Source organism: Glycine max, chromosome 20 (assembly GCF_000004515.6).
Source record: "Glycine max cultivar Williams 82 chromosome 20, Glycine_max_v4.0, whole genome shotgun sequence".
In the NCBI taxonomy this organism is placed as follows: Eukaryota; Viridiplantae; Streptophyta; class Magnoliopsida; order Fabales; family Fabaceae; genus Glycine; species Glycine max.
In genome coordinates this window covers 41,287,063-41,304,326 of record NC_038256.2, presented here as the reverse complement: position 1 = coordinate 41,304,326, position 17,264 = coordinate 41,287,063, and the positions used below count along the sequence as shown (strand labels likewise).

Below are 17,264 nucleotides of genomic sequence, written 5' to 3'. Positions count from 1 at the left end.
AAGCAAATAATGTGGGGGTAGATATAGAAGAAGCATGCTACCCCCTCTTATCTAATCACCTAATCACTAAAAAGAACTTGTTGCTATTTAACCTTACCCATAGAATCAATCAAGGAAATTAGAATCACAAATCAAGCAGCAATACCTTTCAGTTTTGTTGAATGGAAACCGCCTCTGGTCCACAGGAGACAGTTTTTAAATTATTTTAATTTTTAACCCCTCCCCTGAAAGATAAACATAGTACATAAATTCAAAGTTGCATAGCAATACTCAAATAAAACAAAGAAATTAAGAAAACCTAAGACAAGCCACAATCAATAAAGCATCAAATCTAATGTCCTTCTAGTCAAACACAAGATACATGTTTTCTCGGTTATGCTTTAGTATGCTATCATTCTGAGAGTATATATGTTTTAAAATATTGAAATGTAATTTTATGTATTTATTTTTTATAGGGGGGGTTGGGGATTGGGGTTTTCTTCGGCTTCTTTCACATCATACTATTAGCGCCCAAGGGAATCATAAGTTACAAGAACATTAAATTTTGAAAAATAATACTTTTTTCTTTCCATACACTTTTTTATTAGGTGAAATTTATATTAAGTTTCACTGAATATTGGATTCCATTTTCAAAATAATAAGACTGACACAAATTCCAACCGATATCAAAGATTATATTTCTCTCTTCTTATACCCATTATTCATATCCAACCATTAGATGGGAAAAAATCATTTTCGTTTGGCTAATATATCTATTCGGTATTTATTTTTTTCAATTTATCTGTCAGGAACATTACTAATAATTAAGTCTAGTCTCTTTTTATTCATTGTTGATTACATGAAATTAATAACAGCAAAAACCGGTCGAAGTCCTTGACTTGGTTACTAGTTATTCCAACACCGCCCACAAAAAACCAATCAAATAAGATTCAAAATGAAAAAAATCACAAGGAGTAGGTAAAGCCCCCCACTACGACTATCCACCAAATTACGCAGCATAACATCTTAGGCAAGTTTTGCCTATAAAAAGGACACACTGGAGAGCAACTAAGCAAGCCAACAACACATCATTAACCAAAAAAAGATCATCAAAATTAAAAGAAGCAAGTATGGGGGAATCCAATGTCATGACCAAGACTGAGGATGGTGCTTGTCTGTCTGCAATGCTGCTTAGTACTAATCTAGTGTACCCTGCAGTACTGAATGCTGCTATTGAGCTCAACTTGTTTGAGATCATTGCTAAGGCAACACCAGCTGGTTCTTTTATGTCATCCCATGAAATTGCTTCTAAGCTCCCAACACAACACCCTGACCTGCCTAATAGGCTTGACCGCATGCTGCGTTTGCTTGCTAGTTATTCTGTTCTTACTACTTCCACTCGCACCACACACCATGGTGCCACTGAAACAGTTTATGGACTCTCACAAGTTGGACAATACTTTGTCCCTGACGGAACTAGGGGCTACTTGGCTTCATTCACAGCATTTGTCTGTTATCCACCACTCTTACAAGTTTGGTCAGTGATTTTAATTCCTTTGCATATATCATATAGAGGACAGGTGTATGTATGTATGTATGTATGTGTTGCATTTTGAAAAGAAAAATAATCATTATTGTCTTTGGTACATTTTAAAATGAAAGAATCTTTCTTTGCTCCAATGTTCTTAACTTTCCAGGCTGAACTTCAAGGAAGCCATGGTTGATGCAGACATTGACTTGTTCAAGAAAATTCATGGGGTAACAATGTACCAGTACATGGAAAACGATCCAAAAATGAACCAAATCTTTAACAAGTCAATGGCCAACTTGTGTGCAACAGAGATGAGTAGAATACTTGAAATATACACTGGATTTGAGGGAATATCAACATTGGTTGACGTAGGAGGTGGCAATGGACAAAATCTAAAAATGATAATCTCCAAATACCCTTTAATTAAAGGAATTAACTTTGATCTTCCCCAAGTGATTGAAAATGCACCACCCCTTCCAGGTAGCCTATTATAGTGTTTTATGACAAATATATCAAAATATTAATTGATATAAACATACTTCTACTTTCAGTTTTAAACTGTCAAGTTACTAATCAGCAAAGAACCAAATTTTGTTAAGGGATTGAGCATGTTGGAGGCGATATGTTTGCAAGAGTTCCACAGGGTGACGCCATAATACTGAAGGTTAGTATACACATATAGTAAACCCTATATTTCTATGGTCATCACTCATCACATGAGAGACCTGATATATTAATCTAAGTATCTCATTGTTAAGGTGGTAACTCTTTTTCTGTCCTTGATGATATTGTTGTAGGCTGTATGCCACAATTGGTCAGACGAAAAATGCATAGAATTTCTGAGGAATTGTCACAAAGCATTGTCTCCAAATGGGAAGGTGATTGTGGTGGAGTTCATATTGCCAGAAGAACCCGAACCAACTGAAGAATCCCAGCTTGTTTCCACTCTTGACAACCTCATGTTTATCACTGTTGGTGGAAGGGAAAGAACTCAGAAACAATATGAGACTTTGTGTAAGCTCTCTGGATTTTCAAATTTTCAAGTTGCTTGTCGTGCCTTCTCTAGTCTGGGAGTGATGGAATTTTACAAATAGCTTAGAATTTTAAGATAAAAGTATTAAGAGCAAACTGATAATAAAGACCTTCATCTGAGCTCTAGGTCACCACTTTCTTGTTGTACTTTCCACTTTCATGTGATGTAACGTTTATGCATATTAAAATAAATTGATTTTGGTTTAAATATTTTTTTCCTATATATTTTTTATTAATAAAAAATTAATACATATATTAACTATCTAAAACTCGTTTTACCATGTTCAGTTACAAATTAACACAAATGTTAAATTTGTTAAATTTGATAATAACTACCTTAAAAATATAAAAAAAAATATTTCTTAATTAATTAATAAATAAATAAATAATCACATTAATAATAGATTTAAATAATCTTTTGGTTCCAATAAAATAAAGAATTTTAATTTCAATTTTATTTTAAAAAATTTAATCCTTTAAATTTATTTTTTAGTTTAGTCTTTATTATCAAATAATAACATTAAATAATGTTGTAACAATTGTACAGTCACTAGTATGATAGCATTAGACCAATGTTTAAGATATTGGATGAACTAAAATGTAAGTAAAATAAAATTATAAAGGCCAAATCAAAATAAAATAAAACTATGAGGATTGAAACCTAAGTTTATAAAATTTTAATGACTAAAAACCAAGATTTTAAATATAAAGATGAAAACAAAAATTGAGATAAAAAACAAGGACCGAAATATATTTAAAACATTAAGTTTATTACTTTTATTTTTGTTGAAGTTTAATTTTGATTGAGATGAGGTACATAAGGAAAGAACCTTCTTTTAAAAACTTTATATGTCTAGTACTTAGAGTTAATCTTGCTTCATGTACAAATTAAAAAAAAAAAAATTGCTTTCTTTCTCAAATTTCTTTTAAAATTAATTCTGATTGCTTTAAACTTTATTTTAAAACTCCTAAACAATAATCCATATGCTCATAATTATTGTAGTTAAAACCTCATTTCAATCGACTACATGTCGGAAACTTGTGAAATAAATTCAAAATAATACTTGAATCTATTTGTTTTAAATTAAGCCAGAGGTTTAGTTCACCTAACAGGACACTTCAACCCAAAAAGGAGGACCACAGTCAACATCACGGTCGAGATACAAAAATGTTACTATACAAAACGGTGTAAAGCGATAGTGTCTTCTAGAATAGGCCAATATTACTTTTTTGAGATGCAAAGTGCAAACTATCTGCATGGCACCAAGTAGTAACCTCAAAACAAAGGAAGATAGAGAGAAGGTGGGAAATTTGGGGAGGGAAGGAGTTTAGTAGAGAGTGGTACACATTTAATTTAACAACTTATCCGGGCTAGTATAATGAAATATTTAGTAATAAAATCAATAAGAATCACGAGTCAGATTTCTAACGTATGAATGGCCTGTCAAAAATTTCTACATACAAACAATCCCAAATTAGAAAAGAAATATGAGCTGGGGCCATAGTCGTGGAAGTAATGGTGAGGGAGCTTTGCTTGGCTCCCAAGGCATAAATGAATTATGTCACAAATGGATGGATACAAGAGAAGGGATATGATAAAACATAACCACAAAATTATGTTTCCATGGATGGCACAGCAGCACTGTAGAGAAACACCACTTCACTTCCATGGTAAACACCTGTGCTGAAGCATAAGTCACTGAATCATCATGTGAATTGTGACACAAACTCTGCAGCAGATGGCCAGCAGCAGGGAATCACAACTTCAACAGATATAGAAGAAACTGGTGGCCAAGTACATCATATCAAGCTCAATAGCAATAAAAATGTTAATAAAAACTCGCGTTATTCTGTTGTTTTTTGACGATTTATCCTCTTCTCGTCCAACCTATGACGGAACAGCTTGGCTATGTGTCTCCTTTCACAGTCCTGGACATAAAAAGACAAGAAAAAACATTAAATGCTACTTTCATCACTACCACTAGAGCATCTACCTTACGACACAACGCAAAGAAACTATCAACATGTAGCTGTGCTTAAGTTTCTTCACCTTGAACATATTCAGATGAAAAGGTTTGTCCGGATTCATCCTTCTCAGCTTCTGATAAGTATATGCAAAACTCAGCTGATCACGAGGGGTAAACCGGTCAACTTCATTGAACCACAGACAGGAAAACAAATTTGACATCGGAGTGTGTGCTCTGATAATAAAAGAACCTTCAGGTACATCTGTCAAAAGATATTATAAGTCATTTCAGTACATTTAATCAACAAATTTCGAGAATTGACAGAAGAAAAACAAAAATCATTAACAGAACATACTGCTTGGAAGAAGCTTATTTGGATCTGATGCATCAAATTTTTCCAGTCCATCAGCCCGGTAAAATGCAAATTGTTCATCTATGACTGTATGATTATACTTGTTCAATTTCTTGTTCCGTGCAACTTCTTCCCACACGCAATGCCGATCATAGTGATTGGATATTGCAAATTCATAACCCTTTCGCCACAAAAAATATTCCAAGATAAGTAAAGGATCAAGCTGCAGCCGTAATTTGCTATCCAACCAAATTGAATACCTGAAAAGAAATTTGAAAGAAAAGCAAAGTCATAAATTATAGAACACATAAGAAAATGAAAATAAGAAAATTGTATACAAAATGGAAAGTAACTAAATAATCAACTTATAACAAGAAAATCAATAAGAAACCTGTTTTAAGATTTAAGATACCTATGTACAGAAAACTACATAAAAAATGGATTTGTAATTTTGTTAATCCCCACTGAAATAAGGACTTGACTGCTCCAAAAACCAAGATTCTAAAATTAGGAAATTCACACAGATTCATTTTCTAAGTCAGTTTAGGCTAGGAAGGTTGGGGAACTTAAAGAATCACTAAAATTTAAGCATTAACCGTAATTACATACCAAGGCAGTCTGGAATTTTCATAGAAACACCTCCAACTTTTAAAACATTGAAAAACACAGCAGCATCCACAAGTATAACGAAGCCGTAATTCCATGTATATTCAAGCCAATAAATCATTAATCAAAATTGACATAATACTCCACATAAATCTCGTTCATCATTCAATCCCATCAAGGATTCATCATGCAATAACCTTTTAGCTTTGTACAAGTATAAGGTTCTTTATCAGTAGTAAAACCTAATAGTTAGGTCTATACTACTATCACACTCTATAGTTTCTACTTTACCTTCCTCCTTCCAACACTAACAGTAACAGCTTGGTCTACAATTACATTCATAATAAAGAATCAAATGCCAAAACCACCTAAATCAATTTTTCACCATTTCATTTTAAAGTGATACATCATCATATTAGAGTATTCTTACTCCACTATATTGACTTTTACTTAGTGTTAGTTCTGTTAGTTACCTGTCAGTGAGCTGTCACTAGCTGTCAGGTAGTTACAGTTACTAACTGTAGTTAGTTAGTAACTGTCAGGGTTAGTTTACAGTTAAGTCTCTCTCTATATAGAGATGACACTGTTGGTTGTAACTTGTCTAATCATTTTTCAGATCAATGATAAACTCAATTTTACATTCTCTCAAAATCTATCACATCAACATATCTGTCTTGGTGTTTAATGCCACCAAGCAGTTGCCATGATTAAAGCATCATCTAAATCAATACTGGCAAATTCAAAAGAACACATGTTTTATCATATCAGTCTCACCTTGCAAAAGGAAAAAGTCGATGCGGCAATAACTTAGGAATTTTGCCCACTCTCCGCATATCATCATAGGGTAGATTCTTCACTACCACTAATTTCCAAAAGCCAATGAAACCCATTCTATCAGGCACATGACCTTCTGAAGAAAGTGTCCGTATTGTAATTTCATCAGTAAACATCACAAAGCAGACATTCTTCCTTGACAATCGAGTGACCTGAAATCATGATGACTTAGATCAATGCAATAAAACATATTTTGTGGCAATTACAGCAAAAGTTTATGGTTAGCCACATGTAAGAAGCTCTGTCCTTAAGATTTCAATAGTTCTAACAAACAACTCTGAAAACCAAAAACTCAATGCTAATAAAAAAAAATCAATTTTGAGAAAGGTAAGTAATTACTATATCAGTGGGTAATGCTGTGTGGATAAAATCTTTTGTACCTTAAACCTAGGCACCTAGGCAATTTACAAATTTGAAAGAATAAGAGAGTATCCATTTTTTCCCAGCTGTGAAGCCAAACATCTAATACCCAACTTTTACAGGGAAACCTATTTTTCTCCTACTGCGTGTTAAGTATTGCTGAATGTTAATGTTGAATGCCTTTCAGTTTCTGCAAGTAATTATAGCATTCCAATCAATTCCCAAATATCTGCTTATCTTATTGCTGAAAAGTTCATGTGTCTTTGTGGGCCTATGATATTCTCCTTGGGAGGACCACACCACAAAAGTCATTCGTTATAGTTGGAGAGCTCAGGGCCTTATATCCACACTAGAATCCCATACTTCCAATGCGAGACTCATTCTATACCTTGAAATGGGATCCTAACATCCCACCACGCATTGCAACCTTGGCACCTATGCAGGCCAGCTGTGCACTTGCCCTTTGATTAGTTTTGGGCAAGCACTGCAATGCTAGAGTTACCACTCACACCACTTGTTTGCAGTTGAGACATATGGTGAAAAACTATTGATACCAAATTACAAATTAATAAGAACATTAGGAGAACCACACTACAAAAGTTAGCCGTTATAATTGGACTGTCGGAGAGTCCAAGGCCTTATAAACCTCGCACCAAAATCCCATACTTCTAACATGGAACTCAAATCCCATACCTTGCAATTGGATCCCAGCAGCTTACTACAGTATTCTCAAAAGTCAAATCAATGTTTAGTCCAGAAGTTAAGGACACAACCGACTAATTACAACTTATCATGTTCATGTCAAATGTTAGGACCAGAGAAATTCCTTGGGGAGGAATTATCCAAACAACAAACACGGAGGCATATGCTTAAAACCATGTCAAAACACAAACAATTGGTGTCCAATTCCTACAGACTAGAGACTTTTGAGCAATCTTATAATCAAAATTCAAAACAGATTTAGATCAGAATAATTATAGATGCAGCACAGTGAATAAAGCATTGTCATTTGTATGTGAATGGAACTTGAAATAAAGAAATATTTTACTATACCAAAAAAAAGTAATATTTTACTGGAAAATTCACACATGATTTTTCAACTCCAAACACCTCTCCAACCCCACAAACTGAAATAGAAGATAAAGTAGAAGCATTACTGTTTTGGTGGCTGGGGTCCTCAAGCGATCAGAATTTCCAAATATGCATGAAATCACAGCAATGTGGCACCTGCTGATGTAATTTGCATCATCTTCTGTCAAGTCAAATCCAGTGCTTTGAGACCCTTCAGGACCTTTAACAAAACCACAGTTTATTTGCTGATCACGTGCCAAAAATGAACTTTCTCTCTCTTCTAAGCTCTGATGACCTGCAAATCTGGGCACCCATTGTTCATCTCCCAGGGGCTTCTCTTCTGTCTCTGTGTACTGTAAGTTAAATCTTGAAAATTTTCGACTTTCTAGTGGTTCTACAAGCTGCGAAGTCGAGTTTAACAATTTCATCTCACAGGATCCTGTAAAATAGGTGGCATGTCAAGAACAGCTTCTTTCTTTTCTTCATTTTATACTTTAGTGAAAAAAATGGAGATATCATGAACAAAACCCCTCTAGGAGTGTTTGGAAAATCTAAAAGTGGCCTTAAAACAGACTAAAATAAAACCAATTAGATATAGCTATATAAAATTGGAACCATTTGTAAACTATATTAATTTGTCAAACTTAGTAAATATTAGTGATTCTAAATCAATTTTAAGAACATCATTTAGTAAATTTTGTCAAACTTGGTTACATAAGAAAAAAAGGTGACAGCAGGAAGTGAAGAGAAAAAAGTAATCTAATCACACATAAACCATAATTGTACACATTCCTATGCAATCAATTTAAACCAGAGATCTACTTAAATACGAAAAACATCATAGTTTTTAAATATTGTATAATGTTTAACAAGTTAGAAACCATCTTGATTAGACCTCTTACAATGTGGTTTGGCCCTAACTCAACTCTACAAAACCAGCTTGTAGGGTGAGGGTTACCCCCAACTTATAGTCTTATACACTCTATCTTGGCACTATGTCTAACCGATGTAGGACTTGGGTTTTTTCCCAATACACCCCCTTCATGCCTAACACTTTTGGGCTTGGTGCATGGACAATATAGTAGGTGGCCTATTAGTGGATCTAAGATAGACTCTGGTTCCATCATAAAATGTGGGTTTTGGTATCAGAGCTGTGTGATCTTGTTCAGACACACATTCAGTACACCTTAGATATAGAAGACCAATTTATCTGTTATTCTGAATATAATAAACATGCCGTCCTGTACTGTCCCGCCCTCAAAATATTGCAGATGTAAGATATAATTTAAACTTGTATTCGCCATGTGATTTCATTTTAACTTCCATATCTAGGTAATCATCTACGGATTGACAGACCAGAAATGAAAAAAGTCCTAAACACTTCTTAAAAAGGCATTAATAAATAGAGTATTCACATATTTTGTCCTTAGACTTCAAATAGACCCAGAAACTTGCCACTTTTCTACTGATAATCAGCCTAAAATATTTGGCTCCAGTGTTCAGATGGAGTGATCAACAAATTGATCAGATGATTCAGAACCACTACATTTGTAGACCATGAGTATTATGCTAATTTAATCATAAGCTGGAGATTCAACAAATGTTCTCTGTAGCTCACCAAATGGCATAAAGCAGGTAACCAATGAAGCAGAAGAACAATTATGGAGCATAATAAAAATTCATTTACAAAATTTATAGCCACTGAACAAAATAATAAGAACTCAAACTAACTATAATCTACATAAGTTCCTCATGCCCCTTGCTCTTTTCATTGAATAGAAAATAAAATGAAAACCAGGAGGGACCAAGCAACACGAGCAATGATTCTGACATCTTGAATGTAGAATGTTCCATTTTTAATCAGAACAGTTGAACAATTATTTCAGCATCTTTTGATATAAAACTTAAGGTAGTTATGATGCTGTCACACTCTAATTCTATGGTTGAACCGACCCAAGTAATGAGATGTATATTGACTAAAAAGTTTCCAAGTATTCACTGGTTTGGAGGTAAATCACTTCCAATTAAAAATTCCAATGCTTAGTCAATGCCCATGCAAGTAATGTGAGTAACAAATAAATATTGATACTGAATACAGATGCAAATGACTTTTGAAAGGAATTTAATACAACTAAAATAATTTGCATGATATACTAAAAAGCCAACAGAAACAATGAATTTCACCTGAAAATTTGCGTCGTTTGGCTTTCTTCTTTGTTTCAGGATGTGATTTTCTAGTTGATTGTCCATTAGAAGGATTTGCATGTTTAGCATTTGTTTTTCCATCATGAGATTTTTTTTTATTAAAGGAAGATGTCCCTTCAACATCTTCAGAAGTAACATCATCGTTGTTTTCCTCATCAAAAGAATCATTAGGTTCTTTCTGTTTCTGAACCTCATTGTCCAAGCTTAGCACACTAGAATTAGAATGTTTTACTTTCATATTTTTGCTATCACCAGAATCTTCCATTTGAGCATCGTGAAAATCAAAAAAGTCATCATATTCATCATCAATGTCATCCGCTGCATTCTTCTTTTCCAGATCAGTGTCATGCGACACTTTCCCATCATCTTCAGTGGAGTGTCCCAGATTCTTCAAAGAAGCCTCATATTCTGCCTCATACCTTTTCAACTCATGACGTCCAGCTTCATTATACAAGCCATCACCTCTCCGCTGTAAACCATCCTGAGAAGACTTTGAATCATGATCCGTCTTTACAGAAGCATCATCTTCAGCATTTTCATCTCCATGATCCTTACTCGTCTGCTCCATCATATCCTCGCCGTAATCACCATCCCTTCTCCTATCATCCCTATCCCAATATCTCGAATCCCGGCCATGTCCCCCAGAGCCATGCCCAAAGTCAAGGACTTTCTTCCTCTGGATCCGTGGTACATTTGTAAGAAAATCAGAATCACTCTTTAAATCATCACTATCGCCACCATTGTTACTTATTTCTGCAACCACAGATTTACAATCTTAAAAAGCCAGAAACAAACTAATCTAAAAAATTAATAACAACAAAATGAACTAAGATGATGAAGCAAAAGCAAACATTTGGTCACCGACACAACAAATGAAACCATAGAACTCAATCTATTACTTCCCCGAATAACCTAGCCCCAATTCAACCAACTGAAAAACCCAAACCAAACAATTAAACAAGAAAAATCACAGATTCAAAAGCCCTCTCCCACCCCAGCAACCAAACAAGAAATCACACTCAGGTTCATGCAAAACCCACAATGTTGACTCGCATAGGTGCTCAAGAACCCCCAATAGAAAACAAAGGCAATGTGATAAAAGAGAGAAAGAAAGAAAGAAAGAGAAAGAAAAAGAAAAGACTCATTGAAAGCAGAACTTCACCGTCTCTAGAAATGTAAGAGAATACGAGCACAGTGACGACAAGTACGAGGAAGAGGAAAACGAGGATTGCGGCCACCGACAGGTGAGTGGCCCTGTCCGATCGCGCCGATCGCCGGAGCCGCGGCTGCTTGAGGGCGGCGCCACCGCGAATCCCGACGGCGACGTGATCGCCGGCGCCGTTGGCGTGGTGCAGATCTCTCACCCCAAACCTCTCCATTCCCGATTGCCTCTGCTGAGCCATACCATAACAATGATTCACAGTTTCACACACACGCACACACACTGTTTCTCTTTCTCTCTCTAACAAGCACCGTTACCCACGTGCTCGTTTTCCTCAAAGATTCAAACTTGGACACTTTGGTGTGATGGGGTGGTGTAGATTTCGGTGGGTGAGAGGTGAAGAAGAGTGTGAAGCAAGCGATGGAAGACGAAGGTTGATTTGTGTGTGTTTTTTGATTGCGAGAAGAAGAAAAAAATGGTTTGAGTTTTCAATTTTTTATTAATGCAAAAAAAAAATGGAGGATATGTATGAGCAAAGCAGACGAAGAGTAAATAAGAGAGAGAAAGGGTTGCCGGCGACGGTGCGCCGCCGGGGACTGGGGCGAAAATGGGTTTTATTTTTCCCCTGAAATTAGAGGACAATAAAGGGTATAATCTTTTAATGATTGGGATTTAAAGATTGGGTTGAACTTTCTGTTTTCTTTCTTTTCCTTTTCCACTTTGATATATACTATAGAGAAATATGTGAGATTTGATTAATATGTTAATTATTAATAAGTTTAATAATAATGTATTATACAGATATTTTCGTTGAATCATAAATCATCATTAATATTATTTTTAAAATAATTATTATAAAAGTTGATTGAAGGAAACTGTAAATATATAATATTTCTTTCATTATTAATTATCTTCTGGGTTCTATTAAATATATATTATTGTGTTTTGATCTAGTTTTAGAAGATCTCACATAGTAGATCAATTTCTAGTTTCGGAAAATAGATCATCGTTTAATTTTTTTTATCATGGTTTGATTTGATCCAGTTTTGGAAGATCTCGCATAATAAAGTTTTATTTGATTAAACAAAGATGAACTTTAGTTGCGGAAAGAGAAGAGATTTTACTGTACTAAAACCTTGAAAATGATGTACTATAAATGAAGCAACTCCAGGAAAGCATCATTTTCCTTCAAAAGAACATATGGCGTGCCATAGGCGAAAAATAATTTTAAAATAATACGGTCACCATAATTTTTTCACCCAAAAATAAAAGTATATATATTTATCCAAATAATACATAAATAATATAAAATATTTTACAAACTGAGAAATTAGTTCTCCAAAGATTTTTCACTTGCACAGTTTTTTTTAATACAATTTTGTATATGATGTTATAGAAAAAAAAAACTCACAAGTTGTTAAATGAGATTTTGTATAATGTTTACATTTTTTCTTAATACTACTTGTTATTTTATTATCTTGGATAATTTAAATCATTTTTTATTTTCACTAAATTACTTTTTTATTTTACTACATAATAATTATTTATTAAATATGAAATTTAATTAGTTTCCTTTTTGTTTATTTTATCTTGATCTTTTTATTATTTTTAGGTTTGCTTAATTTTAATATCATAGACATATTTAGGCAAAAAAATCAATAAAAATAAAAGCATAAATTAAAACAACATCATTCATCAAGTTTCTTTAAGAAAAAAAATGCAAAATTTATGAATTAAAAATGTTAATTTCATTATTATATTTATTTTATATAAAACAATGTAACTAAAATTATAATATGCATATGGTTAAAAAAAAAGTTATGATATTCATATTATACTAACAAAATATTTTCATATAATTAATTAAATAGAAAATAAAGCACACAAACAATTTTTTATATAAGATAAATTATGATTATTTATTTTAAATATTAATTAAAGATATAAAATAATAGGTAAATTATTAAGAACATTTACACACTTTATGTTGAATTCATTCCTTTCATATGTTTTATTTTAAAATATTTGTCTAAAATGGAATAAAGTTAATTTAAAAATAGTTAAAAATAATAATATTTAGTATTTAAATACTTTTACATTTTTAAAATGAAAAAGATTGGACAACATTAAAAAAAATATCACTTCTGATTGAAGAATAATACTATCATAAGTTTTATTTTTTAAGTTATACTTACTAATAATTAATTTGTAATCTATCTAAATTTTAGAATAAATAGTTAAATTCATTCTCAAAGTATAATTTAATGATAAATTAATTATTAAAATATAAAAAATATAAATTTAATTTATGAATTTTCAAAAAATATGATAAATCTATGAAGTTACTTTCGTCACCATTAAATTATGTTTAGAATTAATTTGTTATATTTTTTCTTATTCAAAAACTTTACTATATCAATTTGTGAGCTCTCATGTATTAATTTGGGTATTTACATTAAAATTTAATCTTTGATGTCAGATATTCGAATCTTGAAATTATATATATATATATATATATATATATATATATATATATATATATATTTAAAAAAAAAGGTTTATGTGTAATTTTCTGAACCACCAAAACGTAGAACTACAACCTCAAAACTCCACAAAACAGTATTTTTTGGTTATGGTGTTGGGTAAGCGAATTAGCGAAGAAGCATAAGAGCGTCGATGGATAGTCTCAAGTTCGCATCTTTGACGCTGCCTCCTTGTTCTCGACGCTCTGGTTGGTACCTTCAACTTTCCAATCCTTTTCTTCCTCTTCTTTGCTATTCTTTCATTTATTGTCCTTTTCTTTGAACACGGGAAATTCTGGTTCTATTTATCACATTCAAAATCTGAACTCAACACGGGGAATATGAGGAATTTGCTTTTTGGGTGTCATTGATTTTTTGTGACTTTTATAGAGCGTTGACTTTGCTTTAATCTTAATGGTGTAGTGTAGGTGGGAGAAGTTGTTTTTGCTTTTATTGGGTACCCTTTTTTGTTTTTCACTTTCTTATCTCCCCCATATTGTAATTTACTACTGTTTACTATAATCCGATACTTATGTGTTATTTTGCTAGTGCAGGGATGCTAGGAAAGAGGTTGAATTCCCCTTTACTTATTATTGATTCTTCAGCACAGTTTTGCTATTGCAAGGTAAATGCATTTTAAAATCTGTTTTTTCTCTTTCTTTTTGTAGTTTATGTGTATGTTTGCTTGGAAATGGTTGGTTTATGTGGAATGATTGATAAAACAAAATTCATATTTATAATTTTCTTTATGGGCATTTCCAGGGAAAGATTGAAAGCGGTTTTGTTAAAAGTTTAGAATGGATGTTAATCAGTAAAAGGTGGGTTGTAATTAGGAATTGGGGATTCTCTTGTTCTGTCATCAGTAATAATGTAAATAGTGATGATGTAGGCAAGTGTAGAAGACAGCTTCTTTGAATTTTGGCCAGGACAAAACTTAGATGCTGTTCTATAGGCACTTTTGGTGCTGTCCTTCAATCAAAATTATCCGTGAAATAAAGGTTTGCATTAAAGGTTAACAAAGATTACTGAAGCGAAACTCCAATTCTGATTGGAAAACATCACCAAAAGCACCTAAGGAACTGTATGTAAGTTTTGTCCGGTTGGTTATTGTGTATTTGTGTTTGCTTGCTATGTGGAAATTGGAGAGAAGTCGGTTGATGGCTAATGTTTTTCGTTGGCAAGTCAAGGGTTTAAAGTTTGCCATCTTTGCTTTGGATAGGACTATGTTAGCCTTTTCATTGTTCATAATCCATCAAGCTGGCTGAATGATGGCCGTCTCAATGTTTTTGGATGGTTATTTATTCAGAAAACGGGTACTAGTTTATGCTATTATAAACTGAAGAGTGAATGCTATTTTGTCCTAAAAGAGGAATCCGTCAGTATGCATTCATTCTATTATCATGGAGATTTTGTATTGAATACTGTGCTGACATGTTTAACTTCCCATAAGCTGAATTTTGATATCCAGATGTCTTTCTTCTTGGATTGAAGTGTATAAGAATGCTTTCATGGTTTTGTATTTTTGTTGGTGGAATTTCAGGCTTTGCAAAAATGCTTAGTTACCTAACATATGTTACATTTTTTACTCCCTATCCTATAACGGCTAGCAAGGAACTTCATAATTTTGCACATTAAGAAAGAGATGAAGATCCAGAACTGAAAATCCAAGACTTTGAAATGCTGCTAGAGAATACTATTTTTTTCACAACTGAATACCAGTTTTTAAAATATTCTGTGTAGAAACTTCAGAAAAGTAAAATTCACTGTTCTTTGTTCTATGGTGTCCCATCCTCATCTTGCTTCTTGAAGAGTTAAATATCGGAGTTGAAGGCCTAAGTATTGAGCTCCCATATTTTTTTTAAAAAAAAATGTATACGCTGTTTATCTGAACCTTTTCTTAAACTGTACCGAAGTCATGTTTTGACAATTCTCCTTGAGTTACAACAGTGTAGAGATTTGAATCTAATCATGCGGCAATTGGGCTATTTATTCTGTCTTCACACATCACAGACAATAATATTACACATTCATAAAATGTATTTCAACTTACATTTCTGTTTTTTTTTATTTATCCCAAAATTGTGTATAAATTTCATACGCAAGGCTAATAATAGTCGTCCGAGTCTGAAAATTATAATGATCATGCAGACTGATCTTGCTGCCGCATCATCAAGTATTCCACTGCCAAATATGAGATTTTCTTGTAGATTTTCACCAAGTGTAGCAGCAGAAACATGGACCTCGAATCTTTCTTCCAAACAATGGATATTGCACTCAACTGCACAGATAGAAAATATAATCACAAGTAATGAGGATCAAAGCATGTGGGAAGCATGTAAACAAGCTCTTTCTGCATTTAACTTTAGTGATGAAGAAAAGGACAAGATACTTGGAAAAGCATTTGGTCTTATTCATTCCCCTTACTGGGGAGAAGAACGTAGTAAGGAAGTTCCAAAATTAAAGACAGTAAATGGAGTATTAGACTATCTGAGGAGTTTAAATCTTTCTGACGATGATCTGTCCATTTTGCTTAAAAAGTTTCCAGAAGTTCTTGGATGTAATTTAGAGGAAGAGTTGAAAGGCAATGTAAAGATCCTGGAGGAGCAGTGGAGTATTAAGGGAAATTCTCTTAGGAAACTTCTCCTTAGAAATCCAAAAGTTTTGGGTTATAATGTTGATTGTAAGGGAGACTGTATTGCACAATGCACTAGATGCTGGGCTCGCTTCTAGGTGATTGGATGAGAGATGTATCTTTTTGCAACATTAGTTGACTGCTGCATAATTGCTTTGTTCATTCATCCACCCTCTCCAACAATAGAAGGCAGAGTTGTATGTGAAGAAAGTTTCTCACTTTCTATGATGCAAAGTGGCAAGAAGTAATTCATTCTCAAGTTGAAGAGGATGATTTTGAAATTATGATTATTGCTGTAGTGTCCAGACCATGGAATGAAGTAAATCACAATAAGTTTGTTTGTAAATTATGTTCCTTTTGTCTGAAGAGGTTTTATTGTTGATGGACTCTTACATAATATTTGATCCTATGTTGATATAATTGTAACTCTAATGCAGATCTCCTCTCCCTATGAAATGGAATAGACTAGAATGAAATAAAATGATTATAGGTTTTTATTGTGTGTATTGCATAAGATGGAATAAAATGAGATTAAAAAAAAGACGCAATAAAATGGAACATGATGTAAGGTATTTTCATTCTGTTTAATGCGTCTCTTTTTCTTCTCTTCCAATGGTATTAGGTTTTTTTTAATCTGTTTTAATTCTATCATAATATAATATTTAAATAATGGATGGTAACTTAATTTTATTTCATTTTAATTTGATTTTATTCATAATTAAATATTGAAAGGTAGAATAAAGGGAAAAATTTACAACTTTTTTTGGTCTGCAGGGTTTTTACGTTCAATTTGTATAAAAAGAGTATATTTGTGACATAGATAAAGAAGTGATAACAACATATTTTCTAACAATTTTTTTAATATATTCTGTTTATTGTTTAGAAATTATTAAAAACTAAAAAATTTAAGTGAGATTCATTAAATAAGGATTAAGAATAGGATGGTAAGTGAGTCAGTTTGGTTTGGGTTTGGTTAAATATGTGATCTAATCCAATCAAATTTAAACGAGT

The 17,264-nt window shown here is 32.9% G+C and overlaps 3 protein-coding genes across 4 annotated transcripts; 2 read left to right on the top strand and 1 right to left on the bottom strand.

Annotated features, from left to right (window-relative positions):
• The first annotated feature begins 1,053 nt into the window (after window positions 1-1,053).
• On the top strand, window positions 1,054-2,752 carry LOC100798347 (isoliquiritigenin 2'-O-methyltransferase-like). Its single transcript, NM_001254045.2, has 4 exons — window positions 1,054-1,516; window positions 1,677-1,990; window positions 2,110-2,174; window positions 2,308-2,752. Exons 1-4 carry the CDS (start codon window positions 1,110-1,112, stop codon window positions 2,602-2,604), a joined length of 1,083 nt encoding a protein of 360 aa, NP_001240974.2. The 5' UTR covers window positions 1,054-1,109; the 3' UTR covers window positions 2,605-2,752.
• Window positions 2,753-3,944: 1,192 nt separating this feature from the next.
• On the bottom strand, window positions 3,945-11,801 carry LOC100797815 (uncharacterized). Its single transcript, XM_003556152.5, has 7 exons — window positions 11,100-11,801; window positions 9,917-10,690; window positions 7,819-8,171; window positions 6,242-6,453; window positions 4,865-5,121; window positions 4,593-4,771; window positions 3,945-4,471 (listed from the first exon to the last, which is right to left on the bottom strand). The coding sequence occupies exons 1-7, from the start codon at window positions 11,338-11,340 to the stop codon at window positions 4,388-4,390; spliced, it is 2,100 nt and encodes a 699-aa protein (XP_003556200.1). The 5' UTR covers window positions 11,341-11,801; the 3' UTR covers window positions 3,945-4,387.
• Window positions 11,802-13,668: 1,867 nt separating this feature from the next.
• LOC100797265 (uncharacterized) lies at window positions 13,669-16,673 on the top strand. Of its 2 annotated transcripts, none has more exons than XM_003556151.4 (3): window positions 13,669-13,830; window positions 14,176-14,246; window positions 15,770-16,673. In XM_003556151.4, exons 1-3 carry the CDS (start codon window positions 13,776-13,778, stop codon window positions 16,349-16,351), a joined length of 708 nt encoding a protein of 235 aa, XP_003556199.1. In that variant the 5' UTR covers window positions 13,669-13,775; the 3' UTR covers window positions 16,352-16,673. The 2 variants fall into 2 exon arrangements, with proteins under 2 accessions (XP_003556199.1, XP_006606220.1); XM_006606157.3 differs by having other exon boundaries at window positions 13,693-13,830; window positions 14,171-14,246.
• The last annotated feature ends 591 nt before the right edge of the window (window positions 16,674-17,264 follow it).